The 22,402-nt window shown below is 36.9% G+C and overlaps 1 protein-coding gene across 1 annotated transcript in view; it reads right to left on the reverse strand.

Annotated features, from left to right (window-relative positions):
- CEP128 (centrosomal protein 128) overlaps window positions 1-22,402 on the reverse strand; it is a 534,450-nt gene that overhangs the window by 399,427 nt on the left and 112,621 nt on the right. The window contains exon 12 of the mRNA XM_036737234.1: window positions 6,723-7,073. Within this exon, the coding sequence (XP_036593129.1) occupies window positions 6,723-7,073 (351 nt within the window). The remainder of the gene's footprint in view (window positions 1-6,722; window positions 7,074-22,402) is intronic.

A 22,402-nucleotide genomic window follows, 5' to 3' on the forward strand; every position in this document is an offset into this window, starting at 1 on the left:
CTGGGCTAAGAATTCACTATTTCACAAAAACTGCTGGGAAAATTGGAAAATGGTAGGGCAGAAACTGGGCATAGACCAATATCTTACACCATATACCAAAATAAAGTCAAAATGGGTTCATGATTTAGGAATAAAGGCTGATACTATAAGCAATTTGGAATAGTTTACCTATCAGATTTATAGAAAAGAAAAGAATTCATGACACAACAAGAGATAGAGAGTATTACAAAATGCAAAATGGATAATTTTGATTATATTAAATTGAAATGTTTTTGTATAAAAAAAGCTAATACAACAAAGGTTAGGAGGGAAGCAGAAAGTTGGGGGAAAATCTTTACAATCAGTGTCTCTGATAAAGGCCTCATCTCTAAAATATGTAGGGAACTGAGCCAAATTTATAGGAATACAAGTCATTCCCCAATTGAGAAATGGTCAAAGGATATGAACAGGCAGTTTCCAGAGGAAGAAATTAAAGATATCTATAGGCATATGAAAAAATGCTTGAAATCACTACTGATTAGAGAAATGCAAATCAAAACAACTCTTAGGTACCACATCTCTCCTGTCAGATTGGCTAAAATGACAAAAAAGGAAAATGACAAATGCTGGAGAGGATGTGGGAAGATTGGAACACTGTTACATTGCTGGTGGAGTTGTGAACTGATCCAGCCATTTTGGAGGGCAATTTGGAACTATGCCCAAAGAACTATAAAAATGTTCATACCCTTTGACCCAGCAATACCACGTCTAGGGTTGTATCCCAAAGAGATCACACAAGTGGGAAAAGGAGCCATACATACAAAAATATTTATAGCGGCTCTTTTTGTAGCAGCAAAGAATTGGAAATCAAGGGAATGCCTATCTATTGGGGAATGGCTGAACAAGTTGTGGTATATGAAGGTAATGGAATACTATTGTGCTATAAGAAATGGGGATGATACAGACTTCATAACAACCTGGAAAAACCTACAAGATACAATGCTGAGTGAGCAGAGCAGAACCAGGAGAACATTATACACAACCACAGATATATGGATTCTGTGAGGACTAACCCTGATAGACTTTGCTCTTCTCAGCAACACAAAGTGCAAAGACAACTCCAAAGGACTCACGATGGAGAATGCTATCTACATCCAGAGAAAGAGCTACAGAGTCTGAATGCAGATTGAGGTACACTTTATGCTCGCCTTTTTTTTTCCCTTTTTTTTTTTCTCTTTTGTTTTTGTTTTTGGGATTTTTTTTTTTGGTTCTGTTTCCTCTTTCTCATGATTCATTCCATTGATCGTAATTCTTTTTCACAACTTGACTACTGTGTTATACATAGAAGATTTATCGGATTCCATGCCATCTTGGGGAGAGAGACAGGGAGGGGGGGAAGAAAACCTGGAACTCAAAATTATGTAGAACCAAGTGTTGTAAACTAAAAATAAAAAAATCTAAAAAAAAAAAAACCTTTGGCATGGTCATGTAATAGAATACTATTATTCATTAATAAATTATCCATATGAAGAATTCAAGGAAATATTGGAAGGTTTGTATAAACTGATGGGAAGTGAAATAAAGAGAAGGAGAAGGATAATATACATAAGGATCACTAAAAAGGAGCTGAACTCTGAATACTGGAAAAACTAATGAAGGTTCTAGAAAAGAGATAATCAAAGGTAACTCCTTCCTCACACTGAGAGGCAGAGGACCTGAAGGAAAGAACACTGTCAAGCACTGTCTCTGTGTCAGACAATTCTGGTAATTTGTTTTTCTTCATTAAAAGTAAGATTCCATCCAGAATTTAGAGTGGAGAGAGTGGTTATGTATAAAGAAAAAATAAATCATTAAAAGGCATTTTTTAACCAAAATCAAGGAATATAATTTACTGATAGTATATACAATTTCTTCCAGGTGTAGCAGAAGTATAAGCTATTCAGATTTCATTTTAATAAAAAAGAGTTGAGATGAAGAGTAGAAAGTACTTAAATTCCATGATTTATGGAGTTAAATACAGTCAAGCAAATGGCTCAATACATTACCAAGTCAATTGTTTTAGCAATTCAGCAGAAAAAAAATGCAGATATGTGAGCTTTCCCATAATCCAAATTCAAATAGAACTTTGCATATGTTTTGAAATACTTAGATAAGTGGGAGGTCCAATCAGATTTCATATTTAAAATTTTATCCTTTATCTCTTGCAAGGCACATAAAATGGGTTTTAAACTCCATATAGAAAAACAAAATCCAGATAATGAATATCTTAGTTTATCTATGGCTGGAATGATTGTACCTATAGTGTTTTAAGCTGCACAATTTATATTCATGTGTTTTTGTTAAGCTCCCCCCAAATGAATAATCTACATTCCTAACTTCTAGTACAAAAACATCGTTTAAAGGAAATATGCTACTAATTTTTGCCCTTTCCTCCATAATGACAGACAGCTTAATAGTGGATACTTTTCACAATGACCTGTCAAGCTCATTATAAGCTGAAAAATCATTTAGAAAAAGGAGAAGTTTGAGAAATGAATCAAATTTTCTTCAAGAACAAAAAAAGACCAAGAGTCTTAAAATTTTGTATGCTCTTAAATGAAAATTGAAAGCAGAAATTATATCAGGGATTTAGAAATGGCAAGTAAGAAGAAAAAAGGACCAGTGTTATGGCAGTAATAACTGCAATTCTTTTGTGTAAGTTGTATCCATTTCACTTTCATTGAACCTCTAGTTTCAGGATTTGTAACTCAGCTACATTAAAAGACCCTGAAAATGGTATTCAATAAATAATATCTGTGTATCATTGAACTTTTTCTTTTCAATATATGCCTTCAACCATATTCTGAGACTGTGATTTTAGAATTACTAGTTCTAAGTTCTTTGGGCGATGGGGGGAAGGGAGGCAGTGGAGAAAGGAACCAACTTACTCAAATGTTTTGTGGAATTTTTTTTTTAAGAAAAGATCTAGTGAAGCAGGAGAGTACTATAAAAATTGTTTTCAAAGCCCTTCAAAATGACATACACACACACACACACACAAACACACACACATACACACACACACACACACGTTGCACACTAAAATCAGCCCTAATTATGTCCTTCTATTTCTTTATTTCTGATTACCTATCATTCTAACTCCATGTTATTATAAAAGCTCTTTAAGTCTTCACAAGTAGAAATTGTACAACCTACTCTGATAATTGTGGCACTCCCTTATTTCTGATATGTGTTTAACTACTTCTTTGCTATATATCATTTGCAAAGTTGAATTATAAACATTATAGCAGTAGTATTATAAAAGTAGTTATGCTTATAGTTTTAATTTTTTTTTTAAAGAGGCATTTGGATGGGTGAGAATATTCCCTTCAAAACTGCCTCCAACAGTTAAAATGCCTAGAGGGCTTTGGGTTCAACTTTCCCTTCCCTGACCCAAAGTTCAGAGTTGTCTAAAGCTACTTTTAGGCAGTATCCACAGTAGAATTCTCAAGGTGGGCCCATAAGCCTGGAGCCCTATTCAGTTATCACTATAATTCTTAAATTCATTTGGACATCTTGAAAGAGGACTCACAGATGCAGATAAAAAACATGAGGAAAATCACTGTCCAAATGTATACTAAATTCATCAAATCACAAAACGGAAGGAGGCATTTAAGCACCCCATGATATATGCCAAATCATTATATTTTTCACTTTCACTCTGTTTAGGAAATATTTATTAAAAATTTTAAAATTACCCCTTCAGCATTTAATGAATATTTTGTTGGCCATTCCATGAAAGTTCACACTAGCAAGAAGCACCTGTCAGTTTGTTGGGTTTTTTGGTAATTAGCATTTAATCCCATAAATATAATTGCAAATGGAATTTGTTTTAATCTAAAACAAATTCAGATAATTGATCACTCTTTTGGAACATAGTTCCTGACATAAGTGTAACAACAATGCTACTTGCCTCTACTGTGGCTACGTAAGGCCAATGGTAAGAACAACAACACCAACACACAGGAGGGCTGCCAGCACAGGTTCTTTGATCTGCTTCTGTACGGAAAGCAACTTTAACAATCTCACTTTATTTATACATACATACACATATGTATGTATGTATATATGTATATATATATATATGTGTGTGTGTGTGTATATGTCATTCACTTAGTTCAAGCGATAAAGCACCCTGAACTTCAGAGAAAACACAAACAGAAATCACAAGAAGAAATTATATAAACAGAGCAAATAACACAAATCAATAGATAGGCTTCTGTCTGACCACAGCAACACATACATAGTTACCAGAAAGAGAAGCACCAACATCTGGGTTTTCAAAGCAGGGTGGGGGGGCCTCCTTAACGGCTACCCAAAGTCTCACCTGGCCAAATCACATGAACGCTCTTCCAGCGAATGAACCCCCAAAGCAAAATGTTAGCCCCAGAGTATATATACACTTTTTCAGGGTCAGAGGATATCACAACCATGTGACTCAAACTCATGAGACTTAGGCTTTCTTGTGACTTAAGCACTCATCAAAGATTCTTGATTCAGTCAAAAACTCTTGATTAAAACAAAGGCACTTGATTACCTTAGTTCTGAGAAGCACGCCAAAAGAAAAAACTGCCAGAAAAGTCCCACCCTGCTTGCCACCACAGTCTACCTCTAGGGTCACAGAAAGAACAATCTCCTCAATCATTACTAAGCATCATCTTGACTCAAGGTTGACTTCTAAGTCCCATGGCTCTTTCTCTGTAGGCTGACTGCTCCCAACTCTCATCTGAATTCACACACAGGCAACTCTTTGCTCCTGCACCAAGTTCCAGCTCACGGGGACCACTCCACTCCAAGTTCCTGCTGGACAGCAGGCAGGGCACCAACACACACTACCAACACTACCATCTCAATTCACCTCCAAAGTCCAGATGCCCTGCATTAACAGCTCAGTTTACTTTGACAGCTCTCAAAAGGGGCTTAAACTAAGCCTCCTTCCCATGGGCAGGTCTCTGTCCTACAGTTCCACTCACCTCCACTGGCCTTCAACTTTCAGAGGCTCCTTCAGCAAGTCCCTACCATCAAATATCTCCTCAGCCCTCTCAGAGGTCTCCTCCCGGCTCTTTTATGTTTCCTCTCAGCTCAATGCTCACAGTTCATTCCTCTTCGATTCTTCTCTTCTCAACACTGGCAGGTCTTCCGACACTGGCTCTCTCTCAGTCTTCTTCTCAATGCTGGCAGCTCTCTCGATGTCTTCTCTTCAATGCCCTCTTGATGTCTGCTTCTCTCACACTCTTGAGCTCTCTTTATATACAGTTCTAGCCAGCATCTGATTGGCTAGAACTCAGGTCTCTGATTGACTAAATTCATGCACATCTGATTGACTAGAACTCAGGTCTCTGATTGGCTAAAATTCAATGCACATTTAATCCAGCAAAAATCCCACTTTGCTTGCTATTACAATATGTGACAAAGAAGTCCAAAGGCTAAATAAAAATATTAAATCTGGATGGAAATCAATCATTTTCTTGTCTTTGGGCTAAACACCTGAGTTCAATTCACTCAAAATATGTAATTGTGAGAGGAAAAAAACTAGCATAAAATAGATTTGAAATAAATGATTTTACAAGAGGAAAAAAATTACGTGAAGTACATATATTAAACAATAACTTTTTAAAAATACTGTAAAAATGGTATTAAAATATTTAGGTGGGGTTATCATCTGACATTGTTGGCTAGTCATCCAGACTACAAATGTCATATATACATTTTACTCAAGCCACAGTAGATGCTGCCAGGAATAGGCTCAGGAGTAAACACTATTGTTAAAAATTATTTTTTCTTAACCAGCTTGTGAAGGATAATACAGAAGTATATAGAACAGAGCTTCTTAAACTTTTTTTTGAATCATAGACCCTTTTAGCAGCATGGAGAAGCCTATGAAACCCTTTTTAGGATATTTTTAAATGCAAAAAATAAAATATGGAGGATACAAAAGAAAAAAATTATATAGAAATAGTTATCAAAAAAATTTTTAAAAACAAACTCACAGACTGCTTACATTAAGAATCTCTAATATACAATTTAACCATTTTTAAATCTATGAAGAAAAATTCAGATTATATATAACAGGATTTAGGGATTTTTTTTTCATTTGAGTTTTGGGTTTTAAAGATGAGTGAGGTATAAATATTTTTTAAAGCTAACTGCAAAGCGAATCAATATCAAGCTGTTAAAAGAGGCATAAAACCATTAATATTTTTAATAAATCCAAGGAAAGAAAAGAATTTCTCCCTAGGGAGTTCATCCTCTGGTTAAACAAATTATGGTACATAAATATAATGGAATATTACTGCACTGAAAGGAATAATGACTATGAAGACTACAGAAGAATTTGGGAAGATATGTGAACTGATGCAAAGTGAATCAAGCAGAACCAGAAAAAAAATGTACATGGAAAGAACAGTAACAACAAAATCAAAACTGAATGCTATGAAATAAACATGACCAAAACTTGGCCTCAAATGAGAGACATGAAAACAAACTGCTTTCCTTTCCTTGAAGAGGTTGGAGATTATGAAAATTGCATATAATGTTTGATTTGGCTGAATCACTGGTTAGTTTTGTGGAACTATTTTTAGTTGTTCTTTTGTATAAGAATGAGCTGTCTGAGAGGGGAAGAAGAAGAGAAGATTGGGCAAAGAAGTTAACAAAAGATAGCAATAAAGTTTTAAACTTAAAAAAAGAGAATTATTTCTTTTTACCTGATTGTTCTTTTCTGTAAGATGCAGAACTGTCTCATTCTGTTTCTCCAAGTCTCGTTCTAAAGCCTTATATTTGAGCTTCCACTGTCTAATAGATTCCTGAGCCTTTGTTTTCAACTCTTCTTTCTTCTTCTCTGACTCCTGTCTCAAGGCCTCTGATCGCTGGAATTCGCTGAGATATCTCTCTGCTTCCTTGGTAGACTCCTCAGCTTGCTGGACCAACTCTCTGACTTGGGAATTAGCATGTGTCCGTTCATTCTCACACTCCTCATAGCATTTCTGAATCTCTGTAAGTTGTTCCAACATCCGCACTTGCTGTCTCTCCCTCTTCTCTAAGTCAGATGCTAAAGCCTGGTAATTAAAAAGTTATGTATCAATAAGTGTTTTCAACATATTATCATGTAAAAATAGATTCTTTAACATGAATAAATGGAAATTATACCTGTTAAGGATCTCTATCAGTCACTTCAAATAACATAAAGCTTTCTAATTTTTCTCAGGGTATTTTGCAAGTACTATAGTTATAGGGTTATTTTATAGGAGTGATTATCTAAGTTCTCTATAATCTAAAGAGGAAAGAGTTAAAATGCATGTGCCTCCAAATGGGGCTTGACTAAAATAAAAACTTTTTTTTAAAACAACAAAAAATAAAACAAAACTCTGTTACTAAAGAACCTTGAGTTTTATCCAAGTTAATTCATCCCAGTATTATAAAGTTTGTCAAACTGACAGAGAACTGTTTTATTAATATTCTGGGTAAACATCGGTTTCCACAAAAATTAAAGAAAAATCTTTAAAGTTATAAAGTGACAGATAATCATAATAGCATCATTATAGTCAATGTCCATTAAAATGCTCAATTTGAAGCCTGTTTATAACTTTGGTGATTTAAAATAAAATTGCTGTGAAGTTAAAACTTGAGACACCAACCTGAAGTATATACAAATTATTGGTTTGTAACAGTATTTATATAATTAATATTTTATGTGTATAAAATATATAATATATACATAATAAAATATATAATTAATAAATTTAATAAAAATTAATAAATATTCAAATACATTTAGACTATTATTCTCATTATAGGAGAATAAAATAAGTTTTTCCTTCATATTCTTAGATTTTTTTTATCCCAGTTAAGAGAGTCACTTTTGCAAACAGGCTCATTATTAAATCATGACTAAAATCTTTTGTATTTGCAAAGAACTGGGAAGTTAAGAATGAAGTTGGCACACTATTTTTCTACAACATTTTTTACTTAAATACGAGGAAGAAAATTACACAACCATATTAAAATAAAAAGGACAGATACCACAAATATAAAAATACGTTGCTAAAATAATGACATATGATAATGTGCATAACAAATATCGTTTACATTGAAAGGGGTCTTTGAGAGGTGACATGATAGTCAACATTTACTGGGTTTCTCTGTCAAACAGCGGAGCCAGAAGTCTCAAGTCTATGTCATTTTAGCTCTCATTTGAGATTTCTTAGAAAAACATCCTTAACATAATTTGTCTCATGATTAAAATAATATTTTGGATTTTAATGGTGCCAGGAATTAAAAAATAATGCCCTGAAAATAAGAACCATTTTCTAAGTATCAAATTTGCATCAAGTGGGTTTGCTAAACTAAACTGAGCCTGGAAGAGATAATCCAATCCTTCACCTACCCAAAGCAAAGAGAAAATTGAGAAACAGTTTTCGAGATAGAGAAATTTAAAGTGAGAGCTAAAAAAACAGTACTCATATTTAATAAGACATTCAACTTTTTGTGGAGTTCTGTAATAAGAATCATAATTGATTGCCTAACTTTTGTTCCAAATGCTTTCTGTCTTGGATGAACTTTATTATCCAACAGTCTGCATAATTTCACTATCAAAACAGAGAAGACATCAGTGAAATAGGAACAATTTACTGTCTCAGCAGACACCCAAACTATTTGTGTAGATTTTTTAGAAATAAAGTTACGGTTGTAGATAACTACTTTATAGTATAGATAATTACTTTCTGTGCTATATATCACATAGCTAGACTAGACAATAAAAAATTTCCTCTTTGTCAGTGATTGCTCATTTTCAGTCCTGTCCGACTCTTCATAACCCCACTTGGGGTTTTCTTGGCAAAGATACTGGAGTAGTTTGCCATTTCCTTGACCAGCACATTTTACAAATGAGGAAACTGAGGCAAACAGGGTTAAATGACTTGCCCATGGTCACACAGCTAGTGTTTGAGGCTGGATTTGAACTTAGGAAGATGATTCCTCCTGATTCCAAGGTGAGTGTTCTATCCACTGTGACATCTGGCTGTCTCTTGTTAATGATACATGAGGGAAAACAAGTTTTTCTTCAATCCTTACCAACATAAGTTTTTCTTCTTGTTAGTGATATATGAGGGAAAACTCGCATTGGTAAAGATTGAAGAAGAACTTCATTCTCTTAATAAACTATGCTGAAGTGACTCAGAAAGAATGACACATCCATCACACAACTCTCTATTAACTATTGGATTAATTTCAATTTCAATTCTTCTAAAATCACAACATCCCAACAATGGCAGAAGTAGATTCATGTCAAACTTAGGTCTTTGTTTCAAGGAGAAGCCTGGGCTAATTAAAATAACTGAAGTCTCCTCAAAACAGTGCAACCTGCTTTCTTCTTCCTTGCTCAAATGAGCCCAGTTCAGTGCCCAGTGTCTGTGACTTTCAACGATAACTACAAAGATTTGCCGGTTCTATAAAGCTGTCCATGTAGATGTACATCATAGTCCGGAGAGAAGACTAAACTTGGAGTCAGGAAAAAGGGAATACAAAGCCCATCTCAGATACTTAACGCTATGTGATCCTGGGCAAGGCACTGGACCTCTCTCGTCTCATTTTACTCCTCTGTAAAATAGGAATGAGAACAGCATCTCCCTCACAGGGTTGTTGTGATGATCAGATGAGGTAATATATGTAAAATACTTAGCAAACCTTAAAGTGCTATGTAAATGTCAGTTATGGTTTTTATCATTATTCTGCTTGATTTTTCCTGACTGGCGGTTAAGTTAAACTCTTCCAAGCTATTAGGGTTTTTATAACTTGGATGATCTGCAAACTGGAACATCTGGAAGCCTTCACTGACTAAACTGGATATATTCCATGACAGTGGCAAATACCTTTGGCAAAGCAAACATCTCCCTGTTTTAATTTCATCAAGGAATCTTATATAATTTTGATTCATGATATTATGTATGGAAAATATCTTGTTTAGAGTACATTTAAGATTGTTGTGTGGTTGTGGTTTATCCTTTCTTCTCAAAGAGAAACATGACATCAGGAAGATGATGCCATGACTTACAAATGAATTGGATTTGAATGAGGGAGGTCTGTGCAAAGTCACCAGCCTCACTTTGTCCTCCAGAGCCATCTGGATCCAGTGGTCAGATACAGATCAGGACGACTGGAGATTGAGCAGGATGCAGTGGGAGACCTTGCCCTTTTAAGGTCTTTCTCAGTTCTCACTTTGACTGAAACAACACTTATTCAGTGATTAGGCCGTAAGAAGTGTCAAGGGATGGTCCCTTAATAAAATATTTTTTAAAAAAACCAAGCTGGGAGGGAAGTGAGGTCACATTTAAGATGTTGTGTGATGGATAAGGCATTTTGAAAATTATGAAACAGTACACAAATGTCGGCTATCATCACCATTACAATAATCGCTAAAGTGGATAGTATAAATATTAATATCCCTTTTTTACAGATGAAGAAATTGGGGCTCAGAGTGGCTAAATGTTTTGCCAAAAGTCATACAACCATTAAGTGTCAGAACCAGGAACAAAGTGTAGATATTCTGACTCTAAATCAAGAGATCCTTCCACTACAAAAACCCACCATTCCATCAACGGCCCTATGGTATTGTATACAGCTGAATGGAGACATTGTCGAAGAATTACCAGAAGTATGTTTCTTATCGTCTTCACCTGACAGCATGACTAATCAGGTGACATTCAGAAGGAGTTATTTTTCCTAAAACTTTTGGGTTTTTTGTTTTTAAACATATGACGTGAATGAGTAGAGGAAATACAACAGACAAAAGGAAAGACCTGTAGAATAAGTGCAAAGGCTCTGCTATATTTCTTGGTACCATTTTGAAAATAAGAGTGAAATGTGGCATCTTAACCGCGATAAATTAAAACCAGTAATGTGAACTACTACGACAAAAGAAAAAGCAACCAGAGAGCATGTATTGTTAAGCAGTGAGATACTTTTTAAAATGGTTCTTTTTCAATATGAATTCAATTTAAGCAATAAAGATCAGTGTATCTTATCTTCATAGATAAGGGCCAATTTAGGCAAAATTGAAAGTTCTTGTTTATTTTTCAGTCCTTCAGAAGACGGTATAGGTAATCCTCACTCTGACCTCCCATTTAAATTTGGTCCTTTTTTTTCATTCATTGCTGCTTAATTACTCCTATGCTTCATTTCTCACTGCTTCTTGACACCTTATTTTATTGTTTCTCATAAGATGGTGTATTGGCAACCAAAAATGGGCTCCTTAGCACTTAGTCAACAAGTGCCCTTGACTAGTTTGGCTTTTTCCCCTGAACTGAATGCTGTTTGTATCTTGGACTGGAGTAAGCTTGTCGGCCCCTTCACCTTGCTTCCCTTGCTTAAGCTGATGGAAAGAACCTGTGCTTTCCCAGTCAACCCCTTCACCTTGCTTAAGCAGATTGAAAGAACCTGTGCTTTCCCCGGCGTACCTTACACCCCCGCAAAAGCCGGATGGTTAAAAGCAGCTCCTGTTGGAGCCAGAGGCTGCTATAGCTATAGCCACAGCCGAAGCAGGAGCTGCCAGTAGCAGAGCTGACCTACGGGAGGAAGCTGAACAAAGACTTCAGGCCAGTGGGTAATCTTTTTACCATAGAGGGGGAAGCATGATTTTGCTTTATGCAATCATGTTTCTCTGTAGCCTCCTGGTTACTCTTTCAAGGCGTACTTATTGGGCCTGGAAGCTTTTGATCAATATATCAAAATGGGGTTGCTGGTTCATGGGTTGGTTACTGTGGAGCCTAAATATATGTTTTGATTCTTCTGCCTTCTACTTTGAGAGTTTCTTATATCCGGCGGTTCCGAACCTTTCAGACATGTTTATGATCCTCTTTGAGATTATAAACTCTGCCCTCCTAATACATTTGGCGACCAGGATGGGATCGCTAGGTATAAGATCTCTATTTAGAAGCAGAACAATTTCAGAGGAAGAGATGAATATCCCAGGATGGGAGGATCCATTTTATTCCTCCCTAGCAAAAGAATTGGCTAAAAAAGCTGGACCCTGTGAAAACTGGGAACCAAGGCTACGGAGAGGAGATCCTAGGGATTTAGAAAAGTGTTTACAAGAAGTTGGGATTCAGTCAGGGGCATCACTATCTAGGCAAAGCTGGATAGTGTTATCAGCCTACCGGCTAGTATACGAAAGATTGAGATTAAGTGAAAGACATGGGGGCACTCCTACCCCACAGCAAGAAGGGGAATCTCAGATAGCAGGAGACCAAACTGACTCAAATGAGAACTTTTCTATTAATGTGGCTAAGAGCAACAGGAGACCAAAAAAGCCCAGAAAGAACCTGACTGCCTGCTTCGTCCTAGCCATGGTGGCAGAGGAAGTGAGTGGGGGGAAAATGAGACAATGTTAGGGGCTGAGGCACAAAACACTACTGGGGTTCAGGATGTCCCTCACACAGAGAATAGGAGATGGTTAAATGATCAGACAAGGGCTCGACCCATACAAAGGAGGAAGACAGAAACCCGAGGTGAAGATTCAGTTACAAGGGAAATTCAGGAAGATTTCTCACCGCAAGAGGTCACAGATATTTTGAGTAGATTCAGCCAAAGAATAGGAGAACCATTAATATCTTGGATGGTAAGACTCAGTGATCAAGGGGCCAGTGGAATATCAGTAGATAGGACAGACTGTATGAGATTCATAGGTATCAGCCATGATCCTCTAGTTCAACAAGCTTTTAGGGAACATCATCAGCAAGGAGATGGTGATAGCAGGACTACTCTGTTGGCGTTAGCCGCTGTGGGATGCAATAAGAGATATGCTACTGATTCTATGTGGCCCACTGAGCACAGACCCTGGTATTCACTTAGAGATTGTATCATGAGACTAAAGGAGGAGGTGATGAAGACTGCCATTATGATAGGAACCGCAGACAAATATTACAATGATCCAATGGGACTGCCTCATAGGAATTTAATAATTAGGACAGCTCCCCCTGCTTATAAACAACTAATTTTGAATTTATTACTTGGAGAAGTAGGGAGCCGTCTTACAACAGTGATAAATAAGATTTTACAGTTACATGACTTAGGTGACTGGGGAAGGGATAGATCTCCTCGAGAGAGAAGGGTGAATAACCAGCAAACTTGGCGCCAAAGGAGAGTAACAAGGAAAGAAATGTTTACTGCTCTATTGAGAGCAGGGGTAGGTTTTGAAATGATAGATGGAATTCCAACCAATGAATTATATAGAATGTATAGAGATAAAGGCCTTGATAACAGGAGAACTAGGGAAATAAGAACTGCTCCTGCAAGCCCACAAGCCACTCAGACTGAAGGTGACCTTGTATGATTAACGGATGAAAACTTGTACATTTGGGGAAAGGCTGGGAGGACAATCCTAGTCTCTATCTAGGATGGGATCCTCTTAGTTTAATTTTCCCATTGTGTTTCCTTGTACATTTGGGGAAAGGCTGGGAGGACAATCCTAGTCTCTATCTAGGGTGGGATCCTCTTGGCTTCCTCATTATGTTCCTTTTGAAAAGAAACATTTCCCACCTGAGTTTGGCTCTGATGTTGGATCTTTGCATAACTGAAATCTCAACCAAACTTGAGATGATTTTATTTGAAGAATAATAGTCCATACTTGTCTACTCTTTTTGTCCTTTGTTTTGGCTAACGTTGTTGATAGTTCTGTTTCCTTTAGGCTTAAGCACCCTGCACTTTCCCTGCACGTAGCATTCTTGGAATTCCTGCCAGCTCGTTAAAGAACTGACCTCTGGAATGGGACTTTTTGGGGGCAGGGCCATCTCTACATCCAATTTCAGCATGAAGAAGCTATGGAAAATGAGACCATCACCCCTCACCCCAAGATTTTGAGCCCCAATCGTTCAAGGGGGGTGGGAATGATGAGAGTGTTCTGTTTACTTATTTTGTGTTATCCTTGCTGTGGTGTTTTATTGTTATGATATTATGGGACCTAGGGGTGGATCACATTTGAATCATAAACCAATATTTAGGAATGTCACCAAATGATATGTTTTGCTTTATTATGAATGATATGTTTTAGTTTCCTTTGTAATTGGATCACAATGTATGTTCTAGGATACATGGCTGATTAGATTATGTATCCTATAACAAGGGGTGGAGTGTATTGGCAACCAAAAATGGGCTCCTTAGCACTTAGTCAACAAGTGCCCTTGACTAGTTTGGCTTTTTCCCCTGAACTGAATGCTGTTTGTATCTTGGACTGGAGTAAGCTTGTCGGCCCCTTCACCTTGCTTCCCTTGCTTAAGCTGATGGAAAGAACCTGTGCTTTCCCAGTCAACCCCTTCACCTTGCTTAAGCAGATTGAAAGAACCTGTGCTTTCCCCGGCGTACCTTACACCCCCGCAAAAGCCGGATGGTTAAAAGCAGCTCCTGTTGGAGCCAGAGGCTGCTATAGCTATAGCCACAGCCGAAGCAGGAGCTGCCAGTAGCAGAGCTGACCTACGGGAGGAAGCTGAACAAAGACTTCAGGCCAGTGGGTAATCTTTTTACCATAGAGGGGGAAGCATGATTTTGCTTTATGCAATCATGTTTCTCTGTAGCCTCCTGGTTACTCTTTCAAGGCGTACTTATTGGGCCTGGAAGCTTTTGATCAATATATCAAAATGGGGTTGCTGGTTCATGGGTTGGTTACTGTGGAGCCTAAATATATGTTTTGATTCTTCTGCCTTCTACTTTGAGAGTTTCTTATATCCGGCGGTTCCGAACCTTTCAGACATGTTTATGATCCTCTTTGAGATTATAAACTCTGCCCTCCTAATACAGATGGGGGTTGAATATGAAAAGACAAATGAAAGGCCTCAAGCCCTGCTAGGTGTAGGGAATGACTCCGAGGATCGACCAGAAGAGTGGTGCAGGAGATCATGCTAAAATTTTCCTTCAGTTTTTGTCTATACCATAAGACCATAAACACTTCCTCCCTCTTCTACATCCACCCTTTAGCCTAACCTTTTATGATCTGTTTTTCCCTTTAAGCTGCCCTTGGTATTGTTCAAAGAAAATGAAACCAGATTCCAGGAACTCTTCTAGAGATGCACATGGCCAAAATCCTTAAACAGACTTAGATGCTATACTATAAACATGACTTCAATGCTATAATATATACAAGTTATAACAGATTTTTAAAAAATAATTCCATATTTCAATAAATCTCCAAAATTAATGTAACGATTGTCAATTCCTCTGCTAGCTACAGAAAACTAATTTAAAAAATAGCATTATCAATTCCAACTTCCCTATAGTCCTTTGTTTTTCTTTTCAAAGAAACCTGGGAAATCCCAAATATTCACCCAAATAGAAGACCTGTTCTAAAGGGGTAAGAATTAATGGTTTAAGTAGATATTTAATATCTATATGTAGCCAGAATGGACTTTGTTTTCTTTGAATGACTCAGCTTGCCTCGTTGAGCTTCCCTGGATGCTGGGGCTTGCTCTTCCGGGGCAGGGGGCCCAGTGACCATGCCAGGGATCAGAGAGCTTCCTGTGTGATGAGTCGTGGGGCTGGCTGAGGGAGGTGTGTTAACGCAGTCTACGCTAGGGGGAGGGGCCAAGTCAAGAACCAATCCGCCCTGGTCGTTCAGGCGGCGCTTGATGATGTCAAAAACTCTATAAGAGGGGAGAGGACAGCTTGAAGATCCTCCTTTCCTTTTCCGGTTGGAGCCAGAGACACCTACAGCCGAAGCTGAGCTGCTGGTAGCAGAGCTGACTAGAGGCTAGTGGGTAATCTTCTTACCGTAGAGGGGAAGCATGTATACGATTTTGCCTTATACCATCTCGCTTCTCTGTGGCCTCCTGGTTACCCTTGTAAGGCGGACTTATTGGGCCTGGAAGCTTTTGATGAAAATATCAAAATGGGGACGCTGGTTTGTGGGCTTGTTATTGTGGAGTGTAAATACATGCTTTAGTTCTCCTGCCTTCTGCCTAGAGAATTCCTTATATCCTGTGGTTCTGGACCTTTTAGGCACATATGAGATTCTCTTTGAAATCATAAATTCTGCCTTCCTAATATACTATAACAACCACATTCATTTTAAGGAGGTCGAATGTGTGATACGGTAAGGCTAAACTTTTGTGTGCTGTACCCACTTTGGAGTAATGTGAACACCTTTGGTAATCATTGCATATAATTCATTTATGTCCATTTTATAAAGGTGAAAGCAGACTTTAAAACTTTAAATGGAAATAGGGAATTCAGGTTTTATATATTTTATCATATATTATTCATTGCTATGATTTACTTGATAAAAAGTTATTGCTCAAAATATATAAGCTTTAATGAAAATGTTATTATCGTGGGGGAAAAGGACCGATGATCCATCTTACATCAGTTTCTAAGAAGTCACCGATACAAAAATCAAGAAAGTCTATACTGTTTTTAGTCTAATAATACAGGAAAAACCAAAAATTATTTTTGGCAGGTAGACATATAATATTCAAGGTCAAATGCAAAGCTTGTTCACATGGAAGCAATAACTGCAACACTGTTAAATAATTCTATTAATGGCTGAACTAGTAAAAGATATTTTAAATATTTTGATGTTTATATGCTACTCTCATTATGAACATAATTAAACTATTAGCTCTTTTAATCTCAACTTTTAGTCAACTACAGACAGTAGGGAAGAAGAAGACTGGTGGTCTTTAGTTAGATATGACTTGGTGATGACAAAGAACAAGTATTTAATTAAGCTGGGAATTTGGCCTGTGCCCATTTCACAGTGATACTTTGGTAAAGGGATTCTGCATTTTTGTAGGCCCCATTTTTGGGGCAAAACGGGATATAAAGAATATATGTGGAATGGCAAGGATTTCACGGAAGGACTTTGGTCAAGGTTGTGGAACTGAAAACTGAAGCAGTACAGCACAGTATATAAGAAAGGGAGGGGATCTGGAGTTGAAGTACTAGAGTTTCAATCTGGATTCTACTTCCTGTGTGACTTTGGCAAAGTCATGGAACTTCTTAGGAATTTATGTCCTTCATCTGTAAAATGACGGGGTTAGAAGAGTTAAATATCTACGGTCACTCATCACTCTAAATTCCATAACTCTAGAATGATTCACAAGTATCACTGAGGAAATTTTAGTTAGATGTTATTTTAAATCCATAAATCAGTAGAAAAGCTAACCAACCTATAAAATATTTCATCCTACTACTCTTCTACTTTTATGAGATATATGGATATTAACAGTTACTAAACACTTAATGTTTATATACAAGGCATGAATGTTAGGCATTGGGCAGGTAATAAAAATAAATCAGATAATGCTCCCAGCCCTCAAGAGTCTTACAATCTAGTAAGGAAGGAAAGGCGTGTAAAGAAAACTGACCAATAGCATTTCTCAAGCACCTACTATGTGCCAGGCACTGTACTAAGCCCTGAGGATACAAAGAAACGCAAAAGGAAAAAAAAGTCCCTGCTTTCATGGAACTCACAATCTACAAGTTTGTACAAAAATACAATTTTAAAAACAGAATATGGAAGATACAATGAGGTAGGAACAGATTTCTAAGAGAATTCATTTCTGGCTTGGGTGTTGTCATTTGTAGTCTGCCTTGAAAGACAGCAAGGATAAGGACTCCAGAGGATTGACCATCACGCACAGGTGTGCAATGAGGCCTACTTTATCAGAGCCAATGCACTGATTTATTTTGTTCAACCGTACTACATTATTACAAGGGAAGGCTGTGAAGGGAAATGAAATTATTAGTAACCGGAAATGATGTGAAAACAAGGGATATCAATGAAACTTTTTGAGGTAAAATGAGGACATAAGGAATGACAATTATGAAGAATTCAGAAAGATACAAGAAGACTATATAAAGAAAAACAGAACCAGAAATATATATGTAATATATAAATATTATTTATATCTTATAAAAATAAGATTGTTGCCATAGATATATACATAAAACAATCTTATTTTTTAAAAACAGGTGCACCAGTAAAAAGAAAAAGATTTGCCTTTGACCTCCGGGCCTTGAGGTACTTAACTGGATTTTGCTCTTGCATCAGTACGCAGAACAATCCTATTAATTGAGTTTCAAGGTTCTGTCAAGTATATTCTTCCCACTGTAGATTTCCCACTGTAATTTCCCACTGAAATTGTGGGAATTGCTTTAAAGGTATTTTACCTGAAATCAATGTTTTATACTAGGAAAAATAACAATATAAGCTTAAGGTAGCATTAAGTGACAAATAAAAGACTCGAGCCAAATGTAATTGAGAATACTGCTACAAAAGCCAAAGAATAAATCCATCTTTCCTTTCTTCTAACAAATATCAAAAAACAAAAGCAGAAGGTGACTTGTACTATCAAGCACTTTCTCTCTTTTAGCTGGTTTTGCTACACTGTTTTCAAGGATGATATTTTGTTGGGTTTGTGAGTGTGTTGAGTCACATGACCTGTCAAAACGCATCCGATAGATACAGAGATATAAAGATAGAACAAAGTAAGCAAGTCTAATTTCAAGAGGTAGAGATGGGACATTGTAGGCATAAAAGCAAGGAAGATGGAAAGAAGCATTTATAAAAAAAATAAAATAAACTGTTGCTTTTCCTGAGTAAAACTGATTTCCAGTGAGATACCTTTAAGCAATTCCTACAATCTCAGCTCCATAATGAGGATACACTTGACAGAACCTTGAAACTCAATTAATAGATGTATTCTGTAAATTGTTGCTAAAACAAAATCTAGTATATCCTTCAAGGCCAGTCAAAGACAAGGCTTTTCTTTCTGTCAAAAGCCTTTTCTATGAGGCAAAAATCAACAAAAACAAGAATCTAGAAATCTGAGTTCATATACAAATATAAATAATTGATATCATATGTAAATTCCTCTTTCTTCAGCTCAATTCAATTCCATAAACATCTCTTAAGTATCCACTATGTACTAGGCACTGGAGACAGAAAGACTAAAAATGAAAACCATTCTTTCACCAAAGAACTCCCATTCTGCTAAGTCAGGCAATGGGGGGAGAGGAGATAACTATATGAAAACAGAGATAACTATATGAAAAATAATTTGGGGAGGTGGACCTAATGACAAGGGGGAAACAGGAAAAGATTTCATAGGAAGTGGTCTGTAAGGTGGGTTTAAGAAAAAGATTTTAAAGGCGAGGCGGGAATCAGGATCAGCCTCTTCAAGGGCGCTGAGAGAGTAGGTGGGACATCAAGGGCAGAGAAGAGCTTCTTGGCCAATGTAGGTGGAACAGAGTGAGTGAAAGTAAGTAACGTGAAATAAGCCCCGAAGGGTAGATGGGAAACAAAAAGTGAAGGTCATAAAATGCCAAGCTGAGTTTGTATTTCATCCTAGAGGTAACAGGGAGCTATTGAAAAATTATGAGCCTGGAAATGACACGGTCAGAATTGTGTATTAGGAATATTAATTTGGCGGCTATCTGGAGGAGAGACTAGAGAACTGGGAGCTTGAAGCAATAAGAATGATGAAATAGCATGGAGATAATGATATCCCAACAGGCCCTCTGAATAGAGAAAAAGATATTAGCCAAGTAAAATCAGTAAGACTCAACGACTGATTGGATATGTGGCAGGGAAGAAGGAGAAGATGCGAGGAGGATTCTGAGGTGACTGGAAGTATGATGGCATTTTCAACAGCTTTAAAATCCTTAGTTTAATTCAGAATAAAATGTATAAATACAATTTGTTATAATGGATGTTTAAGCAAACCCAAATTCATTTCACTCAAAGCAAGACAAATATTAAATAAACTGTGAATAAGATGTATTCAAACTCTTAACATGGTACGAAGTAGCCTGAAAAAACATCAGAAGTCATTATGTTTACCATTCCATAGAAATTGCTCCTTTAATGTATAACCTTTTAACTTTTCTACTGCACTGGTTTTGATTATACATGTACCTATCATCTTCTATTTGCTGCCTCCAAGAGATGCACAAAGGATATATGTCCCAAATAATGAGTTCTATAGCCTCTCTCAGTCAATACACATTATAATTTCTACACAAATCCTAGGAGTACATATGTCATTCATACAAGTACAGTCTCCTTACATTTCTTAACGAAAAATTATATTGAACTTAAGCAAAAGTACAGAAAATAATTTTCAATTAACACATTTGTCTCTTTTTTGAAGAAATAATTTCCTTTTCGTGATGCTCACTAATATAGAGTATTTTAAATACACATATCTTCTCTGTGTTAAACTTAAAACAAGACGGGACATATAATTAACACTTGTGCTTCAGCTTCTCACAAGGGGCAACAGGGCTGTTGCATAAGGATTTCAAATGCTTTTATATTCTCTTAATTTCCTACAATGACACTTTTCCTTAAACTTTGATATTTAACTCTGATAAGCACAATGAGAAAATCTGGAGCTGTCCAATGTCTGAACCTGTTCCAACCAGATGAGGTTGGTTGGCAAGCTATTTTTGACAGAGGTGAAATCACCTCATTATTCATATGCTAGGAGCTACTACATGTAAACCTCAATTATAAGTCACTGTGTTCAAAACTGTATTGTCCTGAGTTGCTTTTAAAAGAACTCATCCACTCATTGACTGGTACAAAGCCAGCTGTAGGATCAGGAAGACTTGAGTTCCAGTCCTGTCTCTAATATATACTGGCAGTGAGACCCTAGGCAAGTAACTTAATTTTTCAGTGCTCTAATACTGGACCAACTAAGGCAAAGGACACTAGACATCAATGTCTCAGTGCTTTAGAAAACTAAGGTGCTGAACTATACTCATGGGTAAGTTTCCATCACCAATGATATCAGAGGCCCAGGGGAAAAAAATCTACTCCTTACCCTCAGCATACCTATTCCTAAATCATCTGACCTGATGAACTCATTATGTGGCCTGCAATCCACCTCAACACAAAGGGGACCCAAAAAAGGCCCATCCATTTTTTTCATCCTACTTGAAGGCCAGAGGGAGGCTGCCATGGGCATTGCCTTTAAAGTCTGCCAATACTCCTCCAAATAGGAGAGGGTTTTCCCACCAGCTGTTTGATGATAATACAACTCAAAAACCAGGAAGTAGGGAATGAGAGTTAGCAAAGAGTTGTCATGTGATTATTAGACTAAACTGACAGGGCAGCTATGTTCCAACAATAATATTTTAGTAAAATAAGTGGAAATGACATCTCAGAGGAAAATACTGTGGTTCTTGTTGCCCTTCACCTGACTGTGTGGGACACAACTTGGAGAAAAGAAATCAGGATCACATAACTGGAGGAAATGAAGACTACCAATCAAATGGAAGCATTCTTTAAGATATACTGGCCCAACACTAAGCCGAGACAGTGACTAAAAAGTCCATCTACTTTGACCCGGGGATCCCCTCACTAGACATATATCCCAAGAACTCAAAAGACAGAAAGACAGGTAATACAGAAACCATAATATGGCAGTACTTTTGTGGTAGAACAGACCAGAAACAAAGTAGATGCCCACTGACTGGGGAACAAACAAACTGTAGTATATGAATGGGATGGAATACTTTTGTGCTATTCTTATATGATGTTAAACACGAAGAAGACAGTGATTCAGGGGAAGTCAAATTATGAAGCTAAATTAGAAAAACAATAAAATAACCAAAACAGTATAAATGGAAAGAACAAAAAAAGCAGCATGAAACTGAATATTATGATTATAATGATCAAGCTTAGCCACCAAGAAAGAATGCTTCCCTCTCTTCTTTTTAGAAATAAGAGACGTCTTGGGGAGGGAGGGGGGAGGGAGGAGAGAAAATTATGTAGAACTGTGTGTGGTAAACTAAAAATAAAAAAAATATTAAAAAAAAAAAAAGAAATAAGAGACAACACATGTGCAACACTGAGTATCCTATTAAACTCTCCCGGGCCCACGTCCCTGCCCTCTCCAACCTCCTCTGAATAATGTTGTTGGGCATACTAAAGTATAACTACCAAAATTCATTTCATAGTGTCTGTTTCGTGGTGTTTATGACATTCATTTTGATGCATATAAAGATACATTTGCTTCTTAGAATTTTGTAACCAGAAGCACCATTTTTACTCTGGGGAATGCAAATGAAATGATATTGCTTGCTATAAGATACCTAATTCATATACAATATTATTATACATCATAATATTCAAAATTGGCCCCTTTTTCCCATGCAAGGATCTTTTTGTATTGGAAGTTCATTTCTTCCACCCTATAAAATATGATTTAGCATTCAAATGAAGGATCCCAAGGGGAAAAGTTCTAAGCACCTCCATCAGAGGTCTTTCATACTCATTTGAGAGAACAGCCTTAAGCCATCTTTCTGGCACCGGCCAGAATTTCTTGAGAAGACTCATGTTTGTATTATATATAGTTAATAATTAATTACTCTCCTGCGTATCTATGTAATTTTAATT

Source organism: Trichosurus vulpecula, chromosome 8 (assembly GCF_011100635.1).
Source record: "Trichosurus vulpecula isolate mTriVul1 chromosome 8, mTriVul1.pri, whole genome shotgun sequence".
Lineage (NCBI taxonomy): Eukaryota > Metazoa > Chordata > Mammalia > Diprotodontia > Phalangeridae > Trichosurus > Trichosurus vulpecula.